Source organism: Erithacus rubecula (genome assembly GCF_903797595.1).
Source record: "Erithacus rubecula genome assembly, chromosome: 18".
Lineage (NCBI taxonomy): Eukaryota > Metazoa > Chordata > Aves > Passeriformes > Muscicapidae > Erithacus > Erithacus rubecula.
Window position 1 is genome coordinate 311,045 of NC_136670.1, and position 19,591 is coordinate 330,635.

A 19,591-nucleotide genomic window follows, 5' to 3' on the forward strand; every position below is an offset into this window, starting at 1 on the left:
CCTCTGAAACTGTCATGCTCATCCTCAGGTCTTCACCTTCTCCTCTGTCATGAGGGAAATGATCAGCATTGCATTTGTATCTTTCCTTGCTAGTGCTCTGCCCTACCTACCCTTGTCCCAGTCTCACCTGCATTCCACCATACCCAGAGAAATCTCAGCCTCTTCCTACCCTGGTGGTTCCATCGTTTGGAGCCACCATCAGCCATCCTGCTGTGCCACAAAAGCTGCATGGGTCAGCTCTGGGTTGGGCTGGCTGGCTCCATCAGTTTTGATCAGACCTTGGAGCCAGTCTGGCATGTGTTACATCACCCACTAGTCAAGCAATGTCTGAAGCAATGCCCAGAGGCATCAGCCCATAGAAAGCCCAAGCAGGCAGATGTGCCCAAGCAGTTGGTTGTGCCAAAACACACAGCATTTCCTGAAGGTCGCCCGTGAAAGTACAGCAGAGTAGGGGTACAAGGAAAGGGCCCACTTTCATCTTCCACATGGAGAGAAGGGGACAAGACAACAGCATTCCCCTTCAGAGACCTTTGAGAACCTGCAGGTATGAGAAGTCAGGCCAGGCAGATCCCAGCTGGATGTATAAAGACAACTGTGTAAGAATGAGCAGAGCTGCTGGCTGCCCCTGGGTAGAGACTCCAGTTGTTACTCACCTTTATTTACAACTCACTGGAAGCTAATGGCAGAGTGGAAAAACAGACAAGAAAGAACTGCCTGAAAAAGAGTAAGAGGAAAGGTCCTGCAAGTCGTCAAATCTTGAAGACAGTAGCACATGAGAAGCACAAAGAGCAGCCTGGTGAAGGAGTTGGGGATGCTGGTGGATGAGAAGTGGACATGTCCTGGCCATGTGTCCAAGCACCCAGAAGCCCCTCCGTGTCCTGGGCTGATCCCCCAGCATGGGCAGCAGGGGCGAGGGGGATTCTGCCACTCTCAGGGAAGACCCCACCTGCAGAGCTGCCTCTAGCCCTGGGGCCCAGCACAGGACAGATGTGGAGCTGTTGGAGCACATCTGCTACTCCTTTAACACCTCCCATGGGCTGACCTGGGGGTGCTAGCATATGCCCCATCACTTGCAGCACCCGTGCCACAGGAAGGTGGATGGGAAAGGACCCCTCCCAAAGGGACTGGAGTTTGAATAGAATGAGGCTGGTGCAAGAGGCAACATCCACAGCTGCTCCAGCTGCCAGGACCAGCAGGGCAGCTGTTCTCACCTACACTACAGGGAACTGTGCCCCAGCTGGACTCGTGCAGTGCTCTGCTGGATCTGTCCCTCATACCAGCTCCTTTCCTGGACAGAGGATTCCCTGCAGGTGTCGGACACAGTCCTACAACAACAGAGAGCTGCAACTGAGGCAAGCCTTAAGTTTTTTCAATGCCTAAACCCTTCTCTGTTGGGCAGTGCAAAGGAAGTAGAGTGAGCTGAAAATCAGGGAGACACTGACTGGCCAAATGACCATCAGCCCATGCCTTTGGCTGCAGGAAAGTCTGATGGAGTGCTCAGGATGAGCCATGATTTCCTGCACTGCTCAAACCTTCCCTTAAAAACAAACTTTACAAATGCCTCACCTGAAGATTTTGTTCCCCAGTGAGGAGCTTAGTCAAAGGACAAGAGACTCTACACAGGTAGGGAAAGGACAACCACGTTTCCTGGGTCACTATCCAGTGTTCTGTTCTCTAAACTAATCTTCCCCTTTGTCCCAGTCCCTCAGTCCCAACCAGCTGCTTTTCCATAGCTTGGATTAACTAGCTCAGAAGCCTGGGCAGGTACACACATACCAGTGAACATGGGAAACACACATCACACTTGATATACCAGAGACATTAACATGACAAATGAGATGGGAACAGAACATTCCTACAAGACACAACTTGAATTTATGTTTATTTTATATATATATTTATATATATATATATATATATATATATACCTTTGTATAGATTAAACTGAGGGGGATTTTATCTTATACTTTTTTTGGTATAATACATGAGAAAGAGGGACAGGAATATAGCAAATATAAATCAGTACATTCCTTCGGTGAACTCCTTGATACACTGAGACTGAAAAATTGCATGCAATGGGGAGACACAGAGAAGGGAAATCAATTTTATTAAAAAAAAGAAACAACATAATCTAGGTACAACTGTCAACAGAGGAGCAGCACTATAGATGGCAAACCTGTATAAATTAAAAGAAATTCCACTCTGACATCTACTATGCTTTAAAGTGCAATGAAGCCTGATTTATTTACCTACAGAATACAGGAAAGTTTCCCCCTCTCCCCATTCCAATCTATCCCTAAAAAAAAAAAACAAACCAACAAACAAACCAATATAATAAATCTAAAGGATATACATTATCCACAGTCCTAGAGAGACGCCTACATCTACTCAGTAGCACCAAGAATCTGATACGGGTGTAATTAAAATCAATTAAAACTCGGAAGCAATGGTAACATCTGTTAGCTGCTTCTGCAGACCTCCTGCCCTTTATGAGTGCCTGGGGAGAGGTGGCTCTCCCTGTGCTGGGGTGACAGTGGCCCAGCGGGTCTGGCAGAAGCACAGCACACACAGCACAGCGAGAGCAGAGCAGGGACACAGGGAGGGGGCCAGGCCCTGGCTGGGTGGGGCTGTCACACACCTGGGGGGAGTGAGACTGACCTACACAGAGGGGAAGGGTTGTGCGAGTCCAACACACGCCTCGAGCATCTTTGGTGACAGGGTGATGGGGAGGGGAGGGGAGGGAGGGGAGGGAGGGAGGGGAAGGAAGGGGGTCAGCACAGCCCCCCTCTTGTGAGTCTCTGTCTGTGTTGTCTTCTGAGGCCAGGGGCCTCTGTGCCACAGTTCATCTGTCTCCACGTGCCACGTCTCAGCAGCCCTCAGAAGCCAAAGGTCTCCTGGGAAGCATAGACCATGTAGAGGAAGCCATCCTCATCCTTCTCCTGCTCGTAGATCTCCGAGATGGGGGTGGACACGCTGACCATGCTGTGCTGGTTCACCAGCAGGAAGAATGCCTGAGTGGGATTCAGCTGCAAGCGGCGCCTGTGGGGGCAAAGCCAGGACAGGCAGGGTCAGCCCACCTGGGGTGCTCTGACAGCCAGTTCCACCTCTCCAGCAATAATATTCCCTTAGTGCCAGGCCTGCACAGCCAGGACCTCCTCCCATCTCTCAGGACATGAGTCTGGCTGAGCTGCTCGAGGCTCCAAGGTCTCCTGAGTCTGGATTCTGCAAAGCTCCCCTCTCTCAAGTGCTATTGGCAAGGGCAAAGCAGAGGGGCCTCTTCCCTCTGAGTTGAAGAAAAGGGGATGGAGACACCTTCATTGCTCATGAGTGTCCCCTTGAGGGAGACTCCAGCCCTTCACAAGGTGCTAAGAACCTGCCCTTCCCTGGTCCCCCACAATAGTCTGTACCACACACAAGGATGCTGCGGAGGCCACGCCTCCACCCCTGCCCTCAGCAGCTGCCTCTGCCTCACTCTCACCCCACCACCCTTGCAGAGAGTGGCCTGTGGGTGAGGACAGGCTCTCACCTGAGAGGCTCTCACCTGGCTGAGGCCACCCCACTCACCGGATTATTTTGACCAATTCACTCATGTTGACATGGTCTGGGACAAGGAACTTGGTCTTGTCCAGCACTGGCAGCTGTTTCTCCCCTTTGTAGCGTTCAATGATGACCTGGAGGGGGAAAGTCAAGGGTAGGATTAGTCATGTTCATGGTGCCCCACACGCTCATCCCAAGGTCAAATACAAATCCAACTAGCATGGGTAGAAAAGCTGAGGTAAAGTCTCACATTGCTTCACTCTCACAGGAAACAAAACAAAAAAAGGACATGACATGAACAGTGACCACCAGGAGGGCTGCAGGTGGCTTTTCATCAGTAACCTGTGCCCAAGTCAGTCAATGAAGAGTGTTCAAAACAATGAACTAGAGCACCAAGTGCCCTGGCTGACTGAAAAATGGTGGGTACCCCTGGACTGATACAGATTCTTGTCCTCTGGCACCACGAGATCTGAAGAGAAGGTGAAGTATTTTAACATCACTTTCAGACTGACCAAAACCACAGGTGTTGCTGGCTTGAGCTACAGACAGCTCATGTAGCAGTTTCCTTCCCCCTTTCTCCCTGCTGCCATTCAGCATCCCTCTGCCTGCTCAGGAAGAGCTGTGGATATTCCCAAGCAAGCAGTTTTTAGAAGTCCCAGTGAAGCCATTCAGGCATTCCTTCAGAAAGGGGTGTTTAGATTTTACCAGTCCCACTCCTTATGTTAACAGTCAGACACGCCGAGTCCAGGAAGGATCAGAAACCCAGGGCCACTCTAGCTGTGCACTGAGCTTCCCAGGCACTCCTGCATCCAGCCTGTCCTCCTCTGCCAGACATTTTGCTTGGAAAAGCTCTACATTCTGAAATGACTGAATGATGATTTCTGATCCATTTTCCTGCTATTGTAATTAATGATTTTCTTCTGTGAAGCTGTTTGCTGACAGCTACAATTACTGTTACAATTACTGTTCTAAGGTATCTTTTGTATTCTGAGAAACAAAGTGGAAGGCACTTAAAATAGGGAATGCACTTTTAAGTAAAATGAAAATAAGACAAGAATATACAGCTTAATATGTTCCCATTACAGTGATGCTCTCTCACATCTCTCCAGCAACCTGATGTTTTCCCATAGAGGGACTCTTGGATACTCATCAGTCCATTATTCTCTCCCACCTGAGATTGAACATTATTTTTCACTATACGGCAAAGAACTGCCAAAATTTATTTTTCTGGGTCCTTTCTGAAAATACTCAAGAGACTGCAAATGGCTTTTGGCAGCAGAGGGATGGAGCAGTGTGCAGAGAGGTGGATCCCCAGGAGATGGCTCTGTGGAGCCAGAAGGACCAGAGAACCTCTGGGAACATGGATTTCCCTTCCTTTGATCCCTTGTTGACACATCAGCCTCTGGCAGTAGCAGCAGTGGAACTCCTGGCAGCATTCCCCAGAGGTGGATCAGACATCCAGGCTGGAACACTGCAGAGTCACCAGTGAGCTGCAGTGGGACTGCCTGAGGAGCCCCCCAGCCTGTGGGGCTGATCTGACAGGGCTAGGCTACAGGCAGTTCTCAGAGGAGGGAGGGGTGTGGGGTGCCTTGCTGGGAGCTCTGCACCAAAACATCCTCTGCAGAGCCCACCTCGGACAAATCTCACCCAAGGGGAACCAACGCCTCAGCAAGCAGCACATGAACACCAGGTATTGCCCCTTTGGCCTCTTTTGTAAAGAAGGTTCTGATTAAAGAACCATTTTCTGCAACAGATTAAATCATGCACTGGAACATCCTCCACCAACCTGTTAATGGCCCTTCATCCCTCTGAGGGCACAGGGAGGACAAGATGAGCAGAACCATCCTACTGCATTTAACTTGAGTCTTACAAGGACAAGTGAGTATTTTGGCTGTGGGGAGAGGAGTAGTCTTGAGGGACTGAGCACTCACAACAGTCACATACAAGGATGCTGCTTGGAAACACACAGGCAACAGTGGCCCTTCAGCTTTTCGGTTTGCACAAAGGAGCACCTACACAGCAGCTGTTTGTGCATCCACTTTTACCTGCGCACCTGGATGATGGCCCAGTTCTCATGAGAGCAGGACCAGAGGCCAGTGCCTCTCATTACCAGCCAGCTCCATCCCAAGAAGAAAAACCTGTAGATTAATCCCGGAATGGGATGCAATGGCTGTCCTGGCCCTTCAAGCAGCAGCTGCCGTGTGTCCTGAGAAGACACAGAGTCTCTCACGTAGAAGAGCTCCAAGAGTTTCTGTTCCCAAAACATGAGCTGCTATTTGGGTAACCCAGCTATGAGAACAGGTGGCCAATGGACAAAACATTCTTGTCTAGCTCTGGACGGAAAAGCATGATCAAATGCTAAGGTTACACCCCTGTGGCCACAGGGCGGGTGTACACAGCCACCCCCCAACCCGCATCCTCTTCCATGCCGCTGCCTTGAGCCAGGGGGTTCCTCAGCAAGGGACACCTGCTCTTGCAGAGGGAAACCACTACAGATCTCTGCAGAAATCACAAGTGGGCACAGGTGGGGAGGGAAAACACACAGGGTAGAGCCTGAAGTCCTGGTCCTGCTGCAAAGAGAGCTTGGTCAGTGTTTGTTCAAAGGACAACCTTTGTTCTGGAGCCAGTCTGGACAGATGGAAAAGGAGTTTGGTAAGGAATATGGCCAGATATGGTGGTCAACAGAGGCAAGGTCCAATAAGGAGTGAGGCTGGGAATGTATTCCCAGCAGGCACAGAGGCTCAAATGTGTGTATGTAACACCTCCCTGACATCCATGGCCAGGCACAGAGATTGACAAAGACACACACAGCACTCACACAAGCACAGACTGCACCAGCCTCATCCTGTACCCCTCTGACAGAGCAGGGTGCAGGTCCTTTAGTGGCAACAGACACAGTAGCCCTCAGTCAAAAAGGTGCTCTGGTGTTGATCCATCCAGAGTCAATGTCAGTGCCAGACACTGGATCTGCAACTCCCCAGAACAGCCATCCCAGGAACTCAGAGAAGGTTGTCCCTTCCTCTGAGTCCATAATTTGGGTTTCCATCCAACCCTGTGCCAGGGCAGAGCATTATGTGGGATCTCCCACCTGCCATTGCCTCTCCATGCTCCTCTGTGGGTGCTCAGATAAACCCAACAGAGCCCACTCTACATAGCCCAAATACCCCCTTAGCCATCCCTACCAGCAGGAGGGGTGGCCCTGCCTTCATCCCCCTCTACAGCCCATGACTCACCAGACCTGCCTGAATTTAGCATTGCAGGGCTTTTGGGAAATGGTTTGCTCCTGTTGCTGCCCAGCACAAGCTGTTCCCCAGCAATTTCAGACTCTCTGAGGGTTCAATCATCTCCAGAAGCATCCCTGGGGCTGAGAGCAGGCAGGGACAGGCCCGGAAGATGATTTGAAAGCTTGTACTGAGGCTGTGGATGGGGGTTCCAGTGGAAAGGCTGGAAGCTCTCTGCTTGCTCTGACTGCCCAAGGAGGAACTGCACTGTGAGGAGCAGCTGGCGATTTCTTCCCAAGAGAGCTGAGCGTGAGCAGCACCTACACAACCATCTCATCTTCTCAGCAAGAGCTGCATGTGCCTGTGCTCAGCACTTTCTACCAGAGAAGGCAGCTCTGCGAAATGCAGAGATAGTAAAGGAGTCCTAGCATGAGGCGGACAGGGGACCTGGCTCCTGCCTATGCCCAGTGGAGCATCCTGGGATGTGACTTCTCTTGCTATGCCTGCAAGTACACTTACGGAAACAGGAGAGACATGCTCATCCCTGGGCACACGCCAGGCCATGCCTTCTGCAAATGCTCCTGGCTTCCTCTCAAAACAGAAGGGACTTGCCTAAGGAAACTGGAGATGCAGGAGGGCAGCAGAGGCTGCAAAACTTCGCTGTAGTTTCTGTCAGCAGTAAGGGTGTGATGACCTTGGATCTCACTAACTGTGGCTCAAACAGGCTGTGGGCTCAAACCCCTCTGCTAATTCCAAGCACTTCTCCAGGGACACGATCACTTGGAAAACACAGATTCTGTCTTTCACAGTTCACCAAGACCTTCCTACAGCCCAATGAGCGTGCAGAGCTTGGACCCATGACAGTGACCACACCACACTCCTCCTGCATGACGCTCTGATCACTGCCCAGCACTGAAACCTGAAGGAGCTCTGCCATGGGAGAGAAGAGAGACAGCACCAAACTGGTGTTGGGGTCTAACAGGGTCTTTAGGGACACCAGTGACCCAACCACAAGGCCTTCACAACCCTTCTCACCTCCTGATCCTTTTTACCCCTCCAGCAAAACTTGCAATGTGGTGTTGACCCCAACACAAAGAGCACTCCAGCCATGGGAGCTCTCCCACCATGTCCCAGTAATGCCATAAAACTCTGCCTGTGGATACACAGCTCTGATTCCTTCTGTCCATTCCCCAAGCAACACATATTTGTGTGCAGGCACTTGATACATGTACGTGCGTGCATTTTATATCCAACTTATTTCTAGTCTGGCCTTACTGCCAGAGCCTGAATGCACTGCAATTAGTTCTGCCACAACTCTGGAGAACTGCAGAGCCAGTCTAATGCCCTTAAAACCATGTTAAAAGCAGAAGCTGATCAATGTGTTGATTTGGGGTACTGGTATCCAGGGTGCTGTGAGGGGCAGGCCCTGCTCTGCTGAGCTGCAAACACGTGAACACCACAGTGGTGGTGGGAGAAGAGGAGGAGAAAGAATTCTTCTGGCTAGAAGGCACTGTGCGAAAAACAAAACAAGAGTGAGGCAGGAGCGGACCAAGATTGAGACATTCGGTCTTGAACGCCAAATATTAATAGTCTACAATTTAAGACAAGGTTGATGTTCACCCAACATTGAGAGGGAGCTGAACTAGGAATCCTGTCTTTTTGGTCATAGATGCTGTGATATTGCAAACAGTAAGTCGAGCAAGCACCAAGTACATAATTTCATAGAATCATGAAATGGTTTGGGTTGGGAGGGACCTTAAAGGTGAGCAGGGACACCTTCAACTAGACTAGGCTGCTCCAAGCCCTGTACAACGTGGTCTTGAACACTTCCAAGGGGTGGGATGTTCCTCTAAGTTCTCCATCTTCTCAGGAAGATAAGCGAATACTCAGGTAGGAACTCAAAAGCACACTCACAGCCAAAGAGCAATTCAGCATATTAGATGTGACATGGGCATGAAGAACTGCAAGTTCATGGTGTCCCACCTGCGCCTATCAACTACAGGTGCTTGGAAAGCACAGAACAGGTATGAATGATCCTAAGGGAGACTCTGTGCTTCCAATGCAGCAAAAATCAGCTCACACACCTTTCTCAGGGCAAAGAGAAATCTTTACCAGGTTATCCAGGAAAAATCAGGTAGCTACTACAGCCAAAAGAAAAGCCACTTTAGAGTTTTCTCCTACTGCACTACCTTGAAAATAGATTTGAGATCAAATCGGTCCCCTCCCCCCAGGGCAGCATGGAGCTTTAGAGCTAGACTGTCCTTTGCACTGCAGAAAACATGTCTGCTACTGAGCAGCTGCCACATACAAGACACTGGAGGCTCATGGGGACTATCTTGTGTTCATTCCAGGGAGCAAAGTTTTGCAAGCTCCATGGAGGCCACCCAGGAGCACAGAGGGGTCCAGAGAACAAAGTTTGACACAGAAGAGTGAGAACAATCACTTACCGGGATTTTGTTTGGATGCTGCTCTCGGATCTGCTGCACTTCTTTACAACGATCCGCTGGAGAGAAACAAGTAAAGAAATGAAGTTACAAACCTGTGTGTGGTAGGGCAGGCAGAACTGAGGTACCCACCCTGCAAGCCACAGCCTGACCCAGAGAGAGGGACATTTCCCAAGGAATGCACATTCTGCTCACCAGCCCTTTGCTGAGCATGGTCTGCCAGATGTCAGCTTCAGTGACCAACCAAACGTTCACAGCTTCCTACTGCCCCACCACCCCCAGGCTGGGACATGCCACTCTGTCTGGTAAAACTGGGCAGCACACCTGGAAATCAGGAGAGTGAAAGGAGACCAAGAAGACAACAAAACTAACTGAAATCCACCCTAAGGAAATGCAGCTCCTGGCAGTGGGAGCAGGGCAGCAGCACAGCTTCAGGGGCTGTACTCTGCAAGTTCAGGCTCTTTGTGTTTCCTGGATGCTTTCCCCAGGGAGACAATTCTCCAGCTGGGCTGGGTTTTAGCCATTTCCTTCTGCCTGTCATGCACTTCCAAGCACTCTCTGGCACAGTGCCTGGTGCCACAAGAGCTGCACCTCGCCTAGGAGGCCTCCTTCCCTAGCACAGATCTACGGAGTAGCTACAACAGCTCTTGGCCTGGCAGAAAGTATTTCTAGGCCTGGATGCAGGAAGAAAACCTTAAGCAAGGAGATGACCCATATACAGAAAGACTTCTCCTGCAGTTGTTCTCACACTTTCTATTCCATTTTCCTGCAGAGCAGATGTTTACTGACACACACAACAGGCAGCAGACAACACTTATGCACTGTTCCCAGTTTACAGGAGAATTCCCATACCCCTCACTGCTTTACCAGAGGGCTCTCCATTTTCCACAGCCCAAAGCAGGAGAAAGCAGAGGAAAAAGCAGTACCAGAGCCAGGTAGAGCTCTGTGCATGCCCTCCCTAGGACACCATAGACCTGCACTCCTCCTGGAACTGCCACTACTCTGGGAAGTGCTTCACAGCCTAACATGGCCCATCTGAAATGCCCAGAAACTAAGCCAGTGGGTGAAGGTCAGTGACAAAGCACTGCCTATAAAAGAGATCTAGGTATTGCAGGATATGTCACGGGATCATCCTGCCACACACAGCACAGCAGTGGATCCAGCCTGACTCCCCTCATCAGCTTACACAGTCCCAGTTCCTCATGACCCACTGGGATATAGGAGGGCAGGATAAATGCATGTTATTTTAGTGTTTTCTCCTCAGAAACACCAAGAATTTCTCCTCCAAGCACTCAACAAAACCTTACTGCTTATATGTTGAATTTGGCTAGATATGAATTTGGGAAGAAACTGGAGTGTCTTTAAAAGCCCCAAGACTACAAAATCACCAGATCGTTGAAAGTTTTGAGCACCATTTTTGACTCCTCTGAGAGGAAAATATTGCTCTGATAGGAATTCTTAGACCTTTTATTCTGTAGGACTGCACAGGCGATCAACACAGAGCAAGATTATTTGGATTTCACGAAAAATCCAGGCATATTTGTTTTGGGTTTTATGACTGAAGATGCAGCTTCTCATATTTCCTTGTCATCTAATCCAGGGATCCAGAGTCATCCTTGTGATAGAGACAATTTTCCCCTGAGGTACCAATCAGCCAGGGAGTCAGAGAGACATCAGCACCACACGTGACACTGGTACAGAGACACCTCCCTGGGAATGATGAAGGACACAGTGCCATCAGCACCCAGACCACACCACTCAGTTGGAGCAGAAGCAGCTGCCCTGTCCCACAGAGCCCCATTCCCACATGTTCACTTGTATCCAGGATGAAGCATTCAAAAGGCTGGAGATCCAGAGGTCAACTGGATGATGCTGACCACCATGGAAATTCCAGCAGCTTGACTGCAGCCAGCTCAGACTTCTGGGTGTTAACAGAGCCTGCAGAGCTGTGTCTTCAGGTTTGGCCAGTCATTCTGGTTTCAGTGTTCACTCTAGCCTGCTTCTCTCTCCTTACTATCAGATGGCCATGTCAACGAGCTTCCTAAACACCATGTGCTGCCCTGCAAGGTCACAGGACTGTTTGCACAAGAAGCCCGAACAATGTAGGTAATTGTGAGAAGGGTCAGAAAAGGAATTTGCTGAAGCCATATTATCATGGCTAGTAAATGAAAATAACCTTGGAGTATCCAACTAGCCCAGGCTGCATGTGCCAAAAGGCAACCACATGCCAGACATCCCTTTCCACTCCCTGGAAGCATCACCAGCTATAACACAAGGAGATGGCACAAGCCATCACCACCTTCATTTACACAGGTGCCTCCTGCCCATTACACTGAAAAAGATTCCACAAAGAGAGGAAAAGGGTGCATCATTACTCCAGCTGCACATCAGTGCCTCAGATTCTATCCCTGGGACCAGTCCTTTGTCTCCCAAGGGGAGCAGACAGGGTGCCTTCGACAGAGGTGGCTGCTGCAGAAAGCTCCTTCCAGGTTTGCTGACTCCGTGCCCAGGAGGAATCAAGAGCATGAGGCACCGGTGACAGAGCTCTCAACTACCCTCAAGTCTGCTAGGCCAGTGGAAGCTGTCCTGTCCCACCCTTTAAAATCTGCCACATGCCCAGGACCTGCTCCCTCTGGACAGCAGGACCCAGGGCATTCACAGCCAGCCTTCCTGACCTCAGGGGACCCTGTGGCAGGAGGCTAATCTGCAGGTCACTACAGTGGAATAGCAGCAGGTGCTTTACTCCAGGGGCTGCTGGATCCCTCAAGCAGCTCCATGGATTGCAACGACAAACACCTCAAGCACTGCACCACGTCCTCTGGCCTGGAACTGCTCACTTCAGAAACTTAATTTGGGAAGGCAGCTGGGAGCAATCCCACCTAAGGTGCTCAGGCTCCTTAATATACAGGCAGAAGTTCCCAGGATATCTGAAGCACTAGTAAAGAGCACACTCTGTCCCATCCCAGACTTTGAGAGCCAAAGAAGCAGGCTTGGCAATCAGGAAAAGCTGCATCATTCCCTTATGATTTCTGTGCACACATGAGTTCAGGCACAAGAGATCTTCAGCAAGAGATAGTGATGGTCACCCACACCCTCCTCAGCCTGTAGTGGTAGCAAGAGGTTGAGCCTATGACTCATGAAAACATCAACATCACACAGCAAGAAGGGCTATAAATACCAGCCTTAATTTAGTGCCTGTACGGCCTAATCTAAGTCACAGGAACACAGAGAAAACTTAAAGGGCACTTCAGAGAAACCTGGCTGGAGGTGCCAGTACAGCACCCAAGCTCCCATGGTGCTGAGGACAGGCAGGATCCCCTCAACGAAGCACCAGCAGTGTTTGCACACTCACATTTCATACACAACAGGTTTGATCTTACAAGCTTTGTTCTCCTTCTGCAGCTCAAACTGTGCGGAAGTTGAGACTTCCCCCTTTCCTGCAGCACTTAGCTACACTTAATTCTTAGCCAATGTGCAGAGCAAGCCAGAGGTGTTTACACAGCCCTGTCCCTATCCATGTTCTCCTCTGGTCCCTCCTCGCTGCCAGGGGAGCAGAACACCACACCTGACTGCAGCAGCTCAGGGGCTCCAGCCTCCTGCTGTTCTGAGGAGCTCAGCAAAGAGGGAAGAGCCTCATCCCTGCTCCAGCTCTGGGCACCACATCTCTGCCATGAAGACAGACTTCTCCCCAGTGCCAGGATGTCAGATCTCAAGATGGCAGCAAGTCAAAATCCACACAATTTTATTGGTTATTCCCAGGGAAACTTCTCTGCCAGGGCCTATTGAAAGATAGGAGTATTTTTGTAGCATTGCATATGCCAGGAAATTGCCTATTTCTCCTCCAACTGTTGCTTCAACTGTTAAGTACCAACAGCAAAGCTTGCCAATTGCCCAAAACACCAGAATCTTGGCTGCCTTCTTGACTGAGGTCCTTCCCAAGCTGTGCTCCAAAAGATGTGAGCACACAGTGTATCCCATGGTAATGCAGGATGAGATCATTATGGCAGTTGAGGAGAACAGTGGAAAATTTTAAGCCACACTTTGCAAGCATTAACCTTTCTTATCAGCAGTGCCCAGGAATCCTGGCCACAGGAGCCAGGTCCCTGCTGTGCTGGGCGCTGTGCAGACACAGGATGAAAGGACAGTACTGGATGCAAAAGAGCCTCAGCAGACAAAAGATAGAGATGGTGGGAAGAAGCAAAATACATGGCAAGTCTTCCAACAGTGCCGTTCCATAAGGGGCACTATTCTTCAGGAGATTCTAGACAAGCACTGCTGAGGCACTGGTGCTATCCCAGGGCAGCAGATGGACAATAGGGAGAGGTCCTGCTGCCTGTGACCAGCAGGAATGCTGTTAGGAAAACACCAGTAAGAACAAACACCACCTGGAAAGGTCATAAGCGTGCTACCAGATAAACAGCTCCTGAGCTGAGCAAGGGCTGTGTGGAGAGCAAAGCACAGACCAGAAATACAGCCATGAGCTATTGCCTGTTCCTGTGTCCCACAGCTCCAGAGTGTACAGACATCCCTGGCACCTCCAGCACGGCCCTGGCTTCTGGCTTCTCCCTGCCAGCCAGCCTGGAGAGGGATCTGTCTAAGATTTGAAGCAGATGCAAAAATGAACACATTTCTTCAAGAAGCTGCTGTGATCAGTCCCAGGGCAGAGGCTGCTAGAGCATGGACTTCTCTTCAACAGATTTTCTGCCAGGAGAGGAGGAATTGGATGGTTTGAAATCAGGATGTGTGTGGGATGAGCTGGCAAGTGCTGGAGACACAGGCCAGTTGTGCAGGTCATTCCAGATGAACATCAATTACTATTTCTGTAATATCACACCACCCTAAGGCCAGACGCCTCTGACCACCAGGAAACACCCTTGTGGATGTGTCATGGCTCATCCAGCACCTGACCTGACCTTGCCCCATGCTCCTTCTCAGGCCAGTGGTGCTGTGGGGGGAGCAAGAGGAGACTCCAATATCCAGGGAGGAAGGAGGTTGTGCCCAGGGGAGGTGTCCTCAGCATCCCAAAGAGTGCTTGTCCCAGGCTACAAAGGACAGCAGCACTGCAGAGCCCTGACAGTGCTTCTGATTGTCAGGTTTATTCCATTGTCTGTCTGCAACGTTGGGTGCTCCACACAGGTCAAATGACTCTGGACCAAACCTACACTGCTCTGAACCCAAAAGCTTTGAACTGATAGAAAACATGTCTCTGCATCATGGAAGGTGGAGCCTGAAGCTCCACTGTCCCTGGAAGGTATTACCAACATGAACATGAAGCAGTGGATGCTCTGTCTTCATGACTCTCCAGCCTATCACTATAGCTGCAATACCAAATGTGCAGTGTCTAGGAGGATTTCTGAATGCCAGGTTCTTGGGGCCCTGTGACTGCAGAAGGATCTCAGCAGCCTTATTCATTTACAAAAGTCCCCAATATTCCTAGCTCCAGAATAGAGCTTGAAAATGGATTTTAAAACACAAAGAGGAAACACCTTCATTTTTTATCAGCAGTTTAAAAATATAATAAGAGTATAATTTTGAGCCTGGCTCCAGGAATGAGCATGAGCATCTGGCAAATCATGGTAAGGGCTCAGCTCATGATCAAGCAGAACCACACCACAACTGTGAACTCTAAATATATGTCAAGACACTTGTCTTCTGGTTGTACAGTACCACTAGAGTGACATTCCCCAAGGGGGAATGGCATAAAAGTCACAAAGGGCAAGGTTAGATGGGATATTGGAAAGGAATTCTTCCCTGTGAGGGTGGGGAGACCCTGGCACAGGTCATCCAGAGAAGCTGTGGTTGCCCCTGGATCCCTGGAAGTGTCCAAGGCCAGGCTGGATGAAGCTTGGAACAAGCTGGGATAGTGGAAAATGTTCCTGCCCACAGCAGGGGGTGGAATGAGATGGGACTTTAAGGCCCCTTCTAAACAAAACCATTCTGGGATTCTGTGATCCACCCTTGCCATGGGCCATGCAGGATGAGCACTGGACCTCCATCATCCAAACAGCTTAGAACTCACTGCACCCCGTGAGCACGAAGGGCAAACAGGTAGCACCTTCTGTGTCATGTCAGGATGGCAAACTGAATATTTACATCACAGTTTCAGACAAGGAACTGTTTTTGTGTTCAACATTTAATCACAGTTTCACTATCCTTGGTAAAGGAACAGCGAGTTCCCTCTGTACAAACCCTCGGGAGGCTGCTGTGGCAGGGTTTCTCTCTGCCTGCTGTGTGACCTTCCACCTGGACAATCTTCCCATCCATATCCTCCAAAACAGCAAGAACACACTCAGATTTCTCAGAACTACTCAGTACACTTCAAACTACTCAAGGTAGATGTGGCACTGCTGGCAGGACTGTATTTTTGTGCAGCCCACTGTGCACCTGCATGCATCAAGAGCCTTTGCCCAGCACAGGTCATTGCTATTTGTGCACAAATAGGCCTGGACATGCACAGATGCTTTGGGGACACGGGCCAGACACCAGAGTTTTGAATTCATTCCTGCATTTTCTCTCACAGCCTTAAAACACCTTCTGAGGACAAAAGGCAACAAACAACAGCATGACAGAGCTGGTAGTGTTCACACACTGCCAGTCAACCACAGAATGTCACACAAGCCGGTGACACACTGTGCGACCTCCTGGCTGTGATCCCTGCTCAGACTGACCACAGAAGGAACACCAAAGCCAAGGGACATGACTTATCCACAACTCATGGCTACTTGATGACAGAGGCAGCAAAGGCCTACCAGTCTGACAGCCCCTGGATTCACCAGTCTCCACTCTTCTGACTCAAAGGAAGAGCTGAAGTTTTTATAGTGGGGAGAAAAATAAAATTAACAAAACACACAGGTTTTATTATTCCTGGCTGCCAGTCAGGACCTTGTGCTATATAAAACAACAATAAAAAAAAAAAAAAAAAAAAAAAAAAAAAAAAAAAAAAAAAAAAAAAAAAAAATCTGTGGTCTACATGCCATTTGTTTTGGAAACCGGTTGAGTTCTTCAGCACTGGTAATTACTCTCACATCCAGTCAAGTCACAGAATGTCCTCAGTAATTAATCCCAGGCACAGGCAGCTAAGCAGTAGCTGGAGCAACATCCTCCTCTCAAGGAATCTCATCTCTCAAAGCACAACTGCCAGAGCACAGACACCCTGAGGACCAGTCAAGAACCAGTGTGGGCTGATGGACCGACCCCACATCAATATCCAGATGGCCTTCAAAGCCACCAACAGGCAAAACTGTTGTGAAAAGCACAGGAGTGTGTGAAGCAGACAATTCAGCCACTCCTGATCTCTCAATGGGTACAGGCACAGCTGGCTCACGCTGGGTGAGTCCCCAGGGACACTGTTCCCCAGAGCCACCTGGGGATTCACTCCACACCCACCACTGCCTTTCCTGTGAAGAGGAGAGGCTTCCACAACCAAAGGCAGATCTCCCAGATGATGGAACCTGGGATGGGAACATTCCATCCAGAGGCCGAGGTCAATCCTCTATGTCTGTCACCAAGCCAGAGGCTGCAGCTGAGCCACAGGATGCAGGTAGGTGTGTTCCTGCCTCTGCTTTGGCCAGACAGGGGATGCAGGACCGATGTACTCTGGATCATCTGCCAGCCCAGGATCCAGGCCCGTGTCTGTCACCACACTGGTTTTGTGATGCATTGAAAACACAGCTGGCAGCTACTGCCAGTCCAATGCAGCCCCCACTTCAGGAGCAGTGGGACAATGCTCCCAAGGACTCGTGTTCCCTTCAGGAAGTGCAGCGGTGTCATCAGGCTGCTGCATGCTCTCACTACTGCCAGGACAGCCTGTTCCTCTGACACAGACCACAGCTTTGTTCTGGGAATTGTTTTGGACTCCTGCAACAGATCTGAACATGCCTCAGCCTCTGGGTTCAGCACATGGATGCAGAGGATGCTGCTACATTTCACCCCCTGCACACACAGCAAAGATGTTCTGCTGCCAAGGACCTGCTCACAGAGCTCACCTGCTCACCAGGGACAGCACCTCAGTTCACAGGAGGAGTCACTGCTCCATGCTCTACACACACCTTGGACCAAAGCCCAGGTGTTTCCCAGTCAGTCCCCTTCTCAAGTCCTCAACAATAATGAATAGAAATAAAAAAATTTTACTCGGGAGAGACCCACGACCAAGCAGATGAACAAACATAAGAAATTCACAGAAAAAATAGAAAAATACAAGGAGGAGGAACACAAGCATTGAGGAAAACAGAATCTTCACTGAGGAGCAGCAGACCAAGACCTAAAGCAGCCACTTGCCATGAAACTAGAGCTTGGGTGCCCTTTGTAAACCACCATAGCCCTAACTCTGCCTTTTTGCTGCTTTTTTGGAACTGTTCCATCTCTGCAAAGTTTTGAATCCTTAAAAATTAAGCCATTCTGAAGGTACAGAATCACTGGAAATGTTTTCCACCAGCCCTCTCCAACTGCATTGTAAACAATCGCTTCCTGCTCCTGTTGTGTAATATTCAAAGACAAAAACAAGCCATATTTACTTTCTCCAACAGAGTAATTCCAGCCCTGATCCAAAGCAACTGTGGGGGCTGCCAGGCCACCTCCTCCTCCCCTCCTCCTGGCTCAACTCTGCAGCCCAGTCAGCTGAGAGAGCAAAAGGGCAGAGGAAAGTACAGAGAAACAAGGAGCACTTGGCAGTTGATGGCACCAAACTCCCACACCCCCTCCGTCCCTCCTGGGCTATTTTAATCCTGCTTTCTTTCAACTACTCTGAGCCTCAGATTTTGTTTTCCTTTTGGCTCACACAAAGTCTGAGCAACCCACAAAGGCGAGCCAGTCTCCTCTTGACCATAAGAAGCTGATTCGCACCAGTTTAACAGTAGGTGTTACTAAGGGGCTGATTTAGGACTTTACTGGTTTTAATACACAGCTTAGGAGAACACAGCAGGGACCCCAAGCTGCCAGGCTTTGGCTGGTTCTTGTTTGTGCGTGTTCTCTTGGCTCAGTCCTGTGGCAGAGGAGGGCTGGGTAAGCATTCAAGGCCAGAAAGGTTGTGCCAATAAAATATCAAATATTTACAGTTTCCAAAAGAGCAGCAAGGGGCTGGATCAGCAGTTTTCAGCAGGCAAAAGCTCCAATTTTAAAACTCATGTAGGAAATGCCCTCACCTGCTTTCGGACAGTCTTTGGCACAATATGAGGGGTTTTAGGCATGAAAATAACGATTTCAGCATTACATAGCCAGTAAAGCTCAACTGTTAGCCCCTCCCCAGAAATTTAACCTGCCAGAAACACACCTCTCCCTGCACCGGCTGCCAAAGTGCAAGAGACACAGCAGTTGATGTTTCCTCGGATTCCACTATCGGGTCTGGAGATTAAATCTGGGACTTTCCACAGTCACCTCCTCACCCATTGAGCCTCCCCACCTTTGACAAAAGGGGAGGATGTGAGCATTGACTCCTCTAGGTCTCCGCAACCATCACAGAGGGCGTGCGGCATCTTGGAACAACAACCGCCCTAACGCGACGAAATGGGGAGCGCGGAAGGCGATTTTTGGGAAGGTCTTTGTGCTCTGACAGTCAAAGGGGACACCCGGCCATCACCCTCGTCCTGGGCATTCCACGGCCCTTCGCGTCCGCCACCGCGCCCCCACTGACCCCGGTCCCCTGGCGAAGCGGCGACACAGCAGGGTCGGCGCGGGGACATCGCTGCGCTCCGGCCTGGCGCGGTTCGCCCCCCCGGTGCGGGGCCGGCCGGGATGACATCACCGCGCGGCGGCTGCGGCACCACCACCCCGGGCCCGGGTCCCGCTCCTGGGACTCGCGGGGGCCGAGCCCCGGCCCGGGCGGGGCCGCCTCGCAGGGCAGCACGGCGGGGGCGGCGCAGGGCGGATCCCCACGTCCCTCCCTCCCTCCCTCCCGCGCCGCCGCTCCCGGCCGGTCCCGGCTCACCGAAGGTGCGGCGCTGCTTGAAGGGCCGGTCCGAGGGCATGGCGGCGAGACCGGGACGGCACCGGGACCGGGCGGCTCCGTCTGCGCTCGGCCTGCGGCGGAGCGGCGGTGACGTCACCGGGCCCCGCCCGTCGGGGCGGAGCTTGGCCCGCCCGGCGTCCCGCCCACCCCCGCGACCCCGGAACTCGCCCCCCCGGCCTCGCAGTCGCCCGGGAGCCGCGGAATCCATGGAACCCCCCCCACGGGTTTGGGTTGGAAGGGGCCCTACAGTCCAGCCCGTGCCACCCCTGCCATGGGCAGGGACACCTTCTACTAGCCCAGGGTGCTCCTTAACCCTAACTCTATCCCTAACCCAAGTCCCATCCGACGTGACCTTGGACACTTCCAGGGAGTCAGGGGCTTCTCTGGGCACCCTCACAGGGAAGAATTCCTTTCCAATATCCAATCGAAACTCACCTCTCTGAGTC

At 50.8% G+C, this 19,591-nt stretch overlaps 2 protein-coding genes across 3 annotated transcripts in view; one reads left to right on the forward strand and one right to left on the reverse strand.

The window, feature by feature from the left end:
* Nucleotides 1-19,591, forward strand: part of LOC306809620 (uncharacterized protein) — a 195,531-nt gene that overhangs the window by 11,096 nt on the left and 164,844 nt on the right. The window lies entirely within an intron of this gene.
* On the reverse strand, nt 1,857-19,257 carry MAP1LC3A (microtubule associated protein 1 light chain 3 alpha). Its single transcript, XM_079321769.1, has 4 exons — nt 19,125-19,257; nt 9,206-9,261; nt 3,565-3,671; nt 1,857-3,039 (listed from the first exon to the last, which is right to left on the reverse strand). The coding sequence occupies exons 1-4, from the start codon at nt 19,162-19,164 to the stop codon at nt 2,877-2,879; spliced, it is 366 nt and encodes a 121-aa protein (XP_079177895.1). The 5' UTR covers nt 19,165-19,257; the 3' UTR covers nt 1,857-2,876.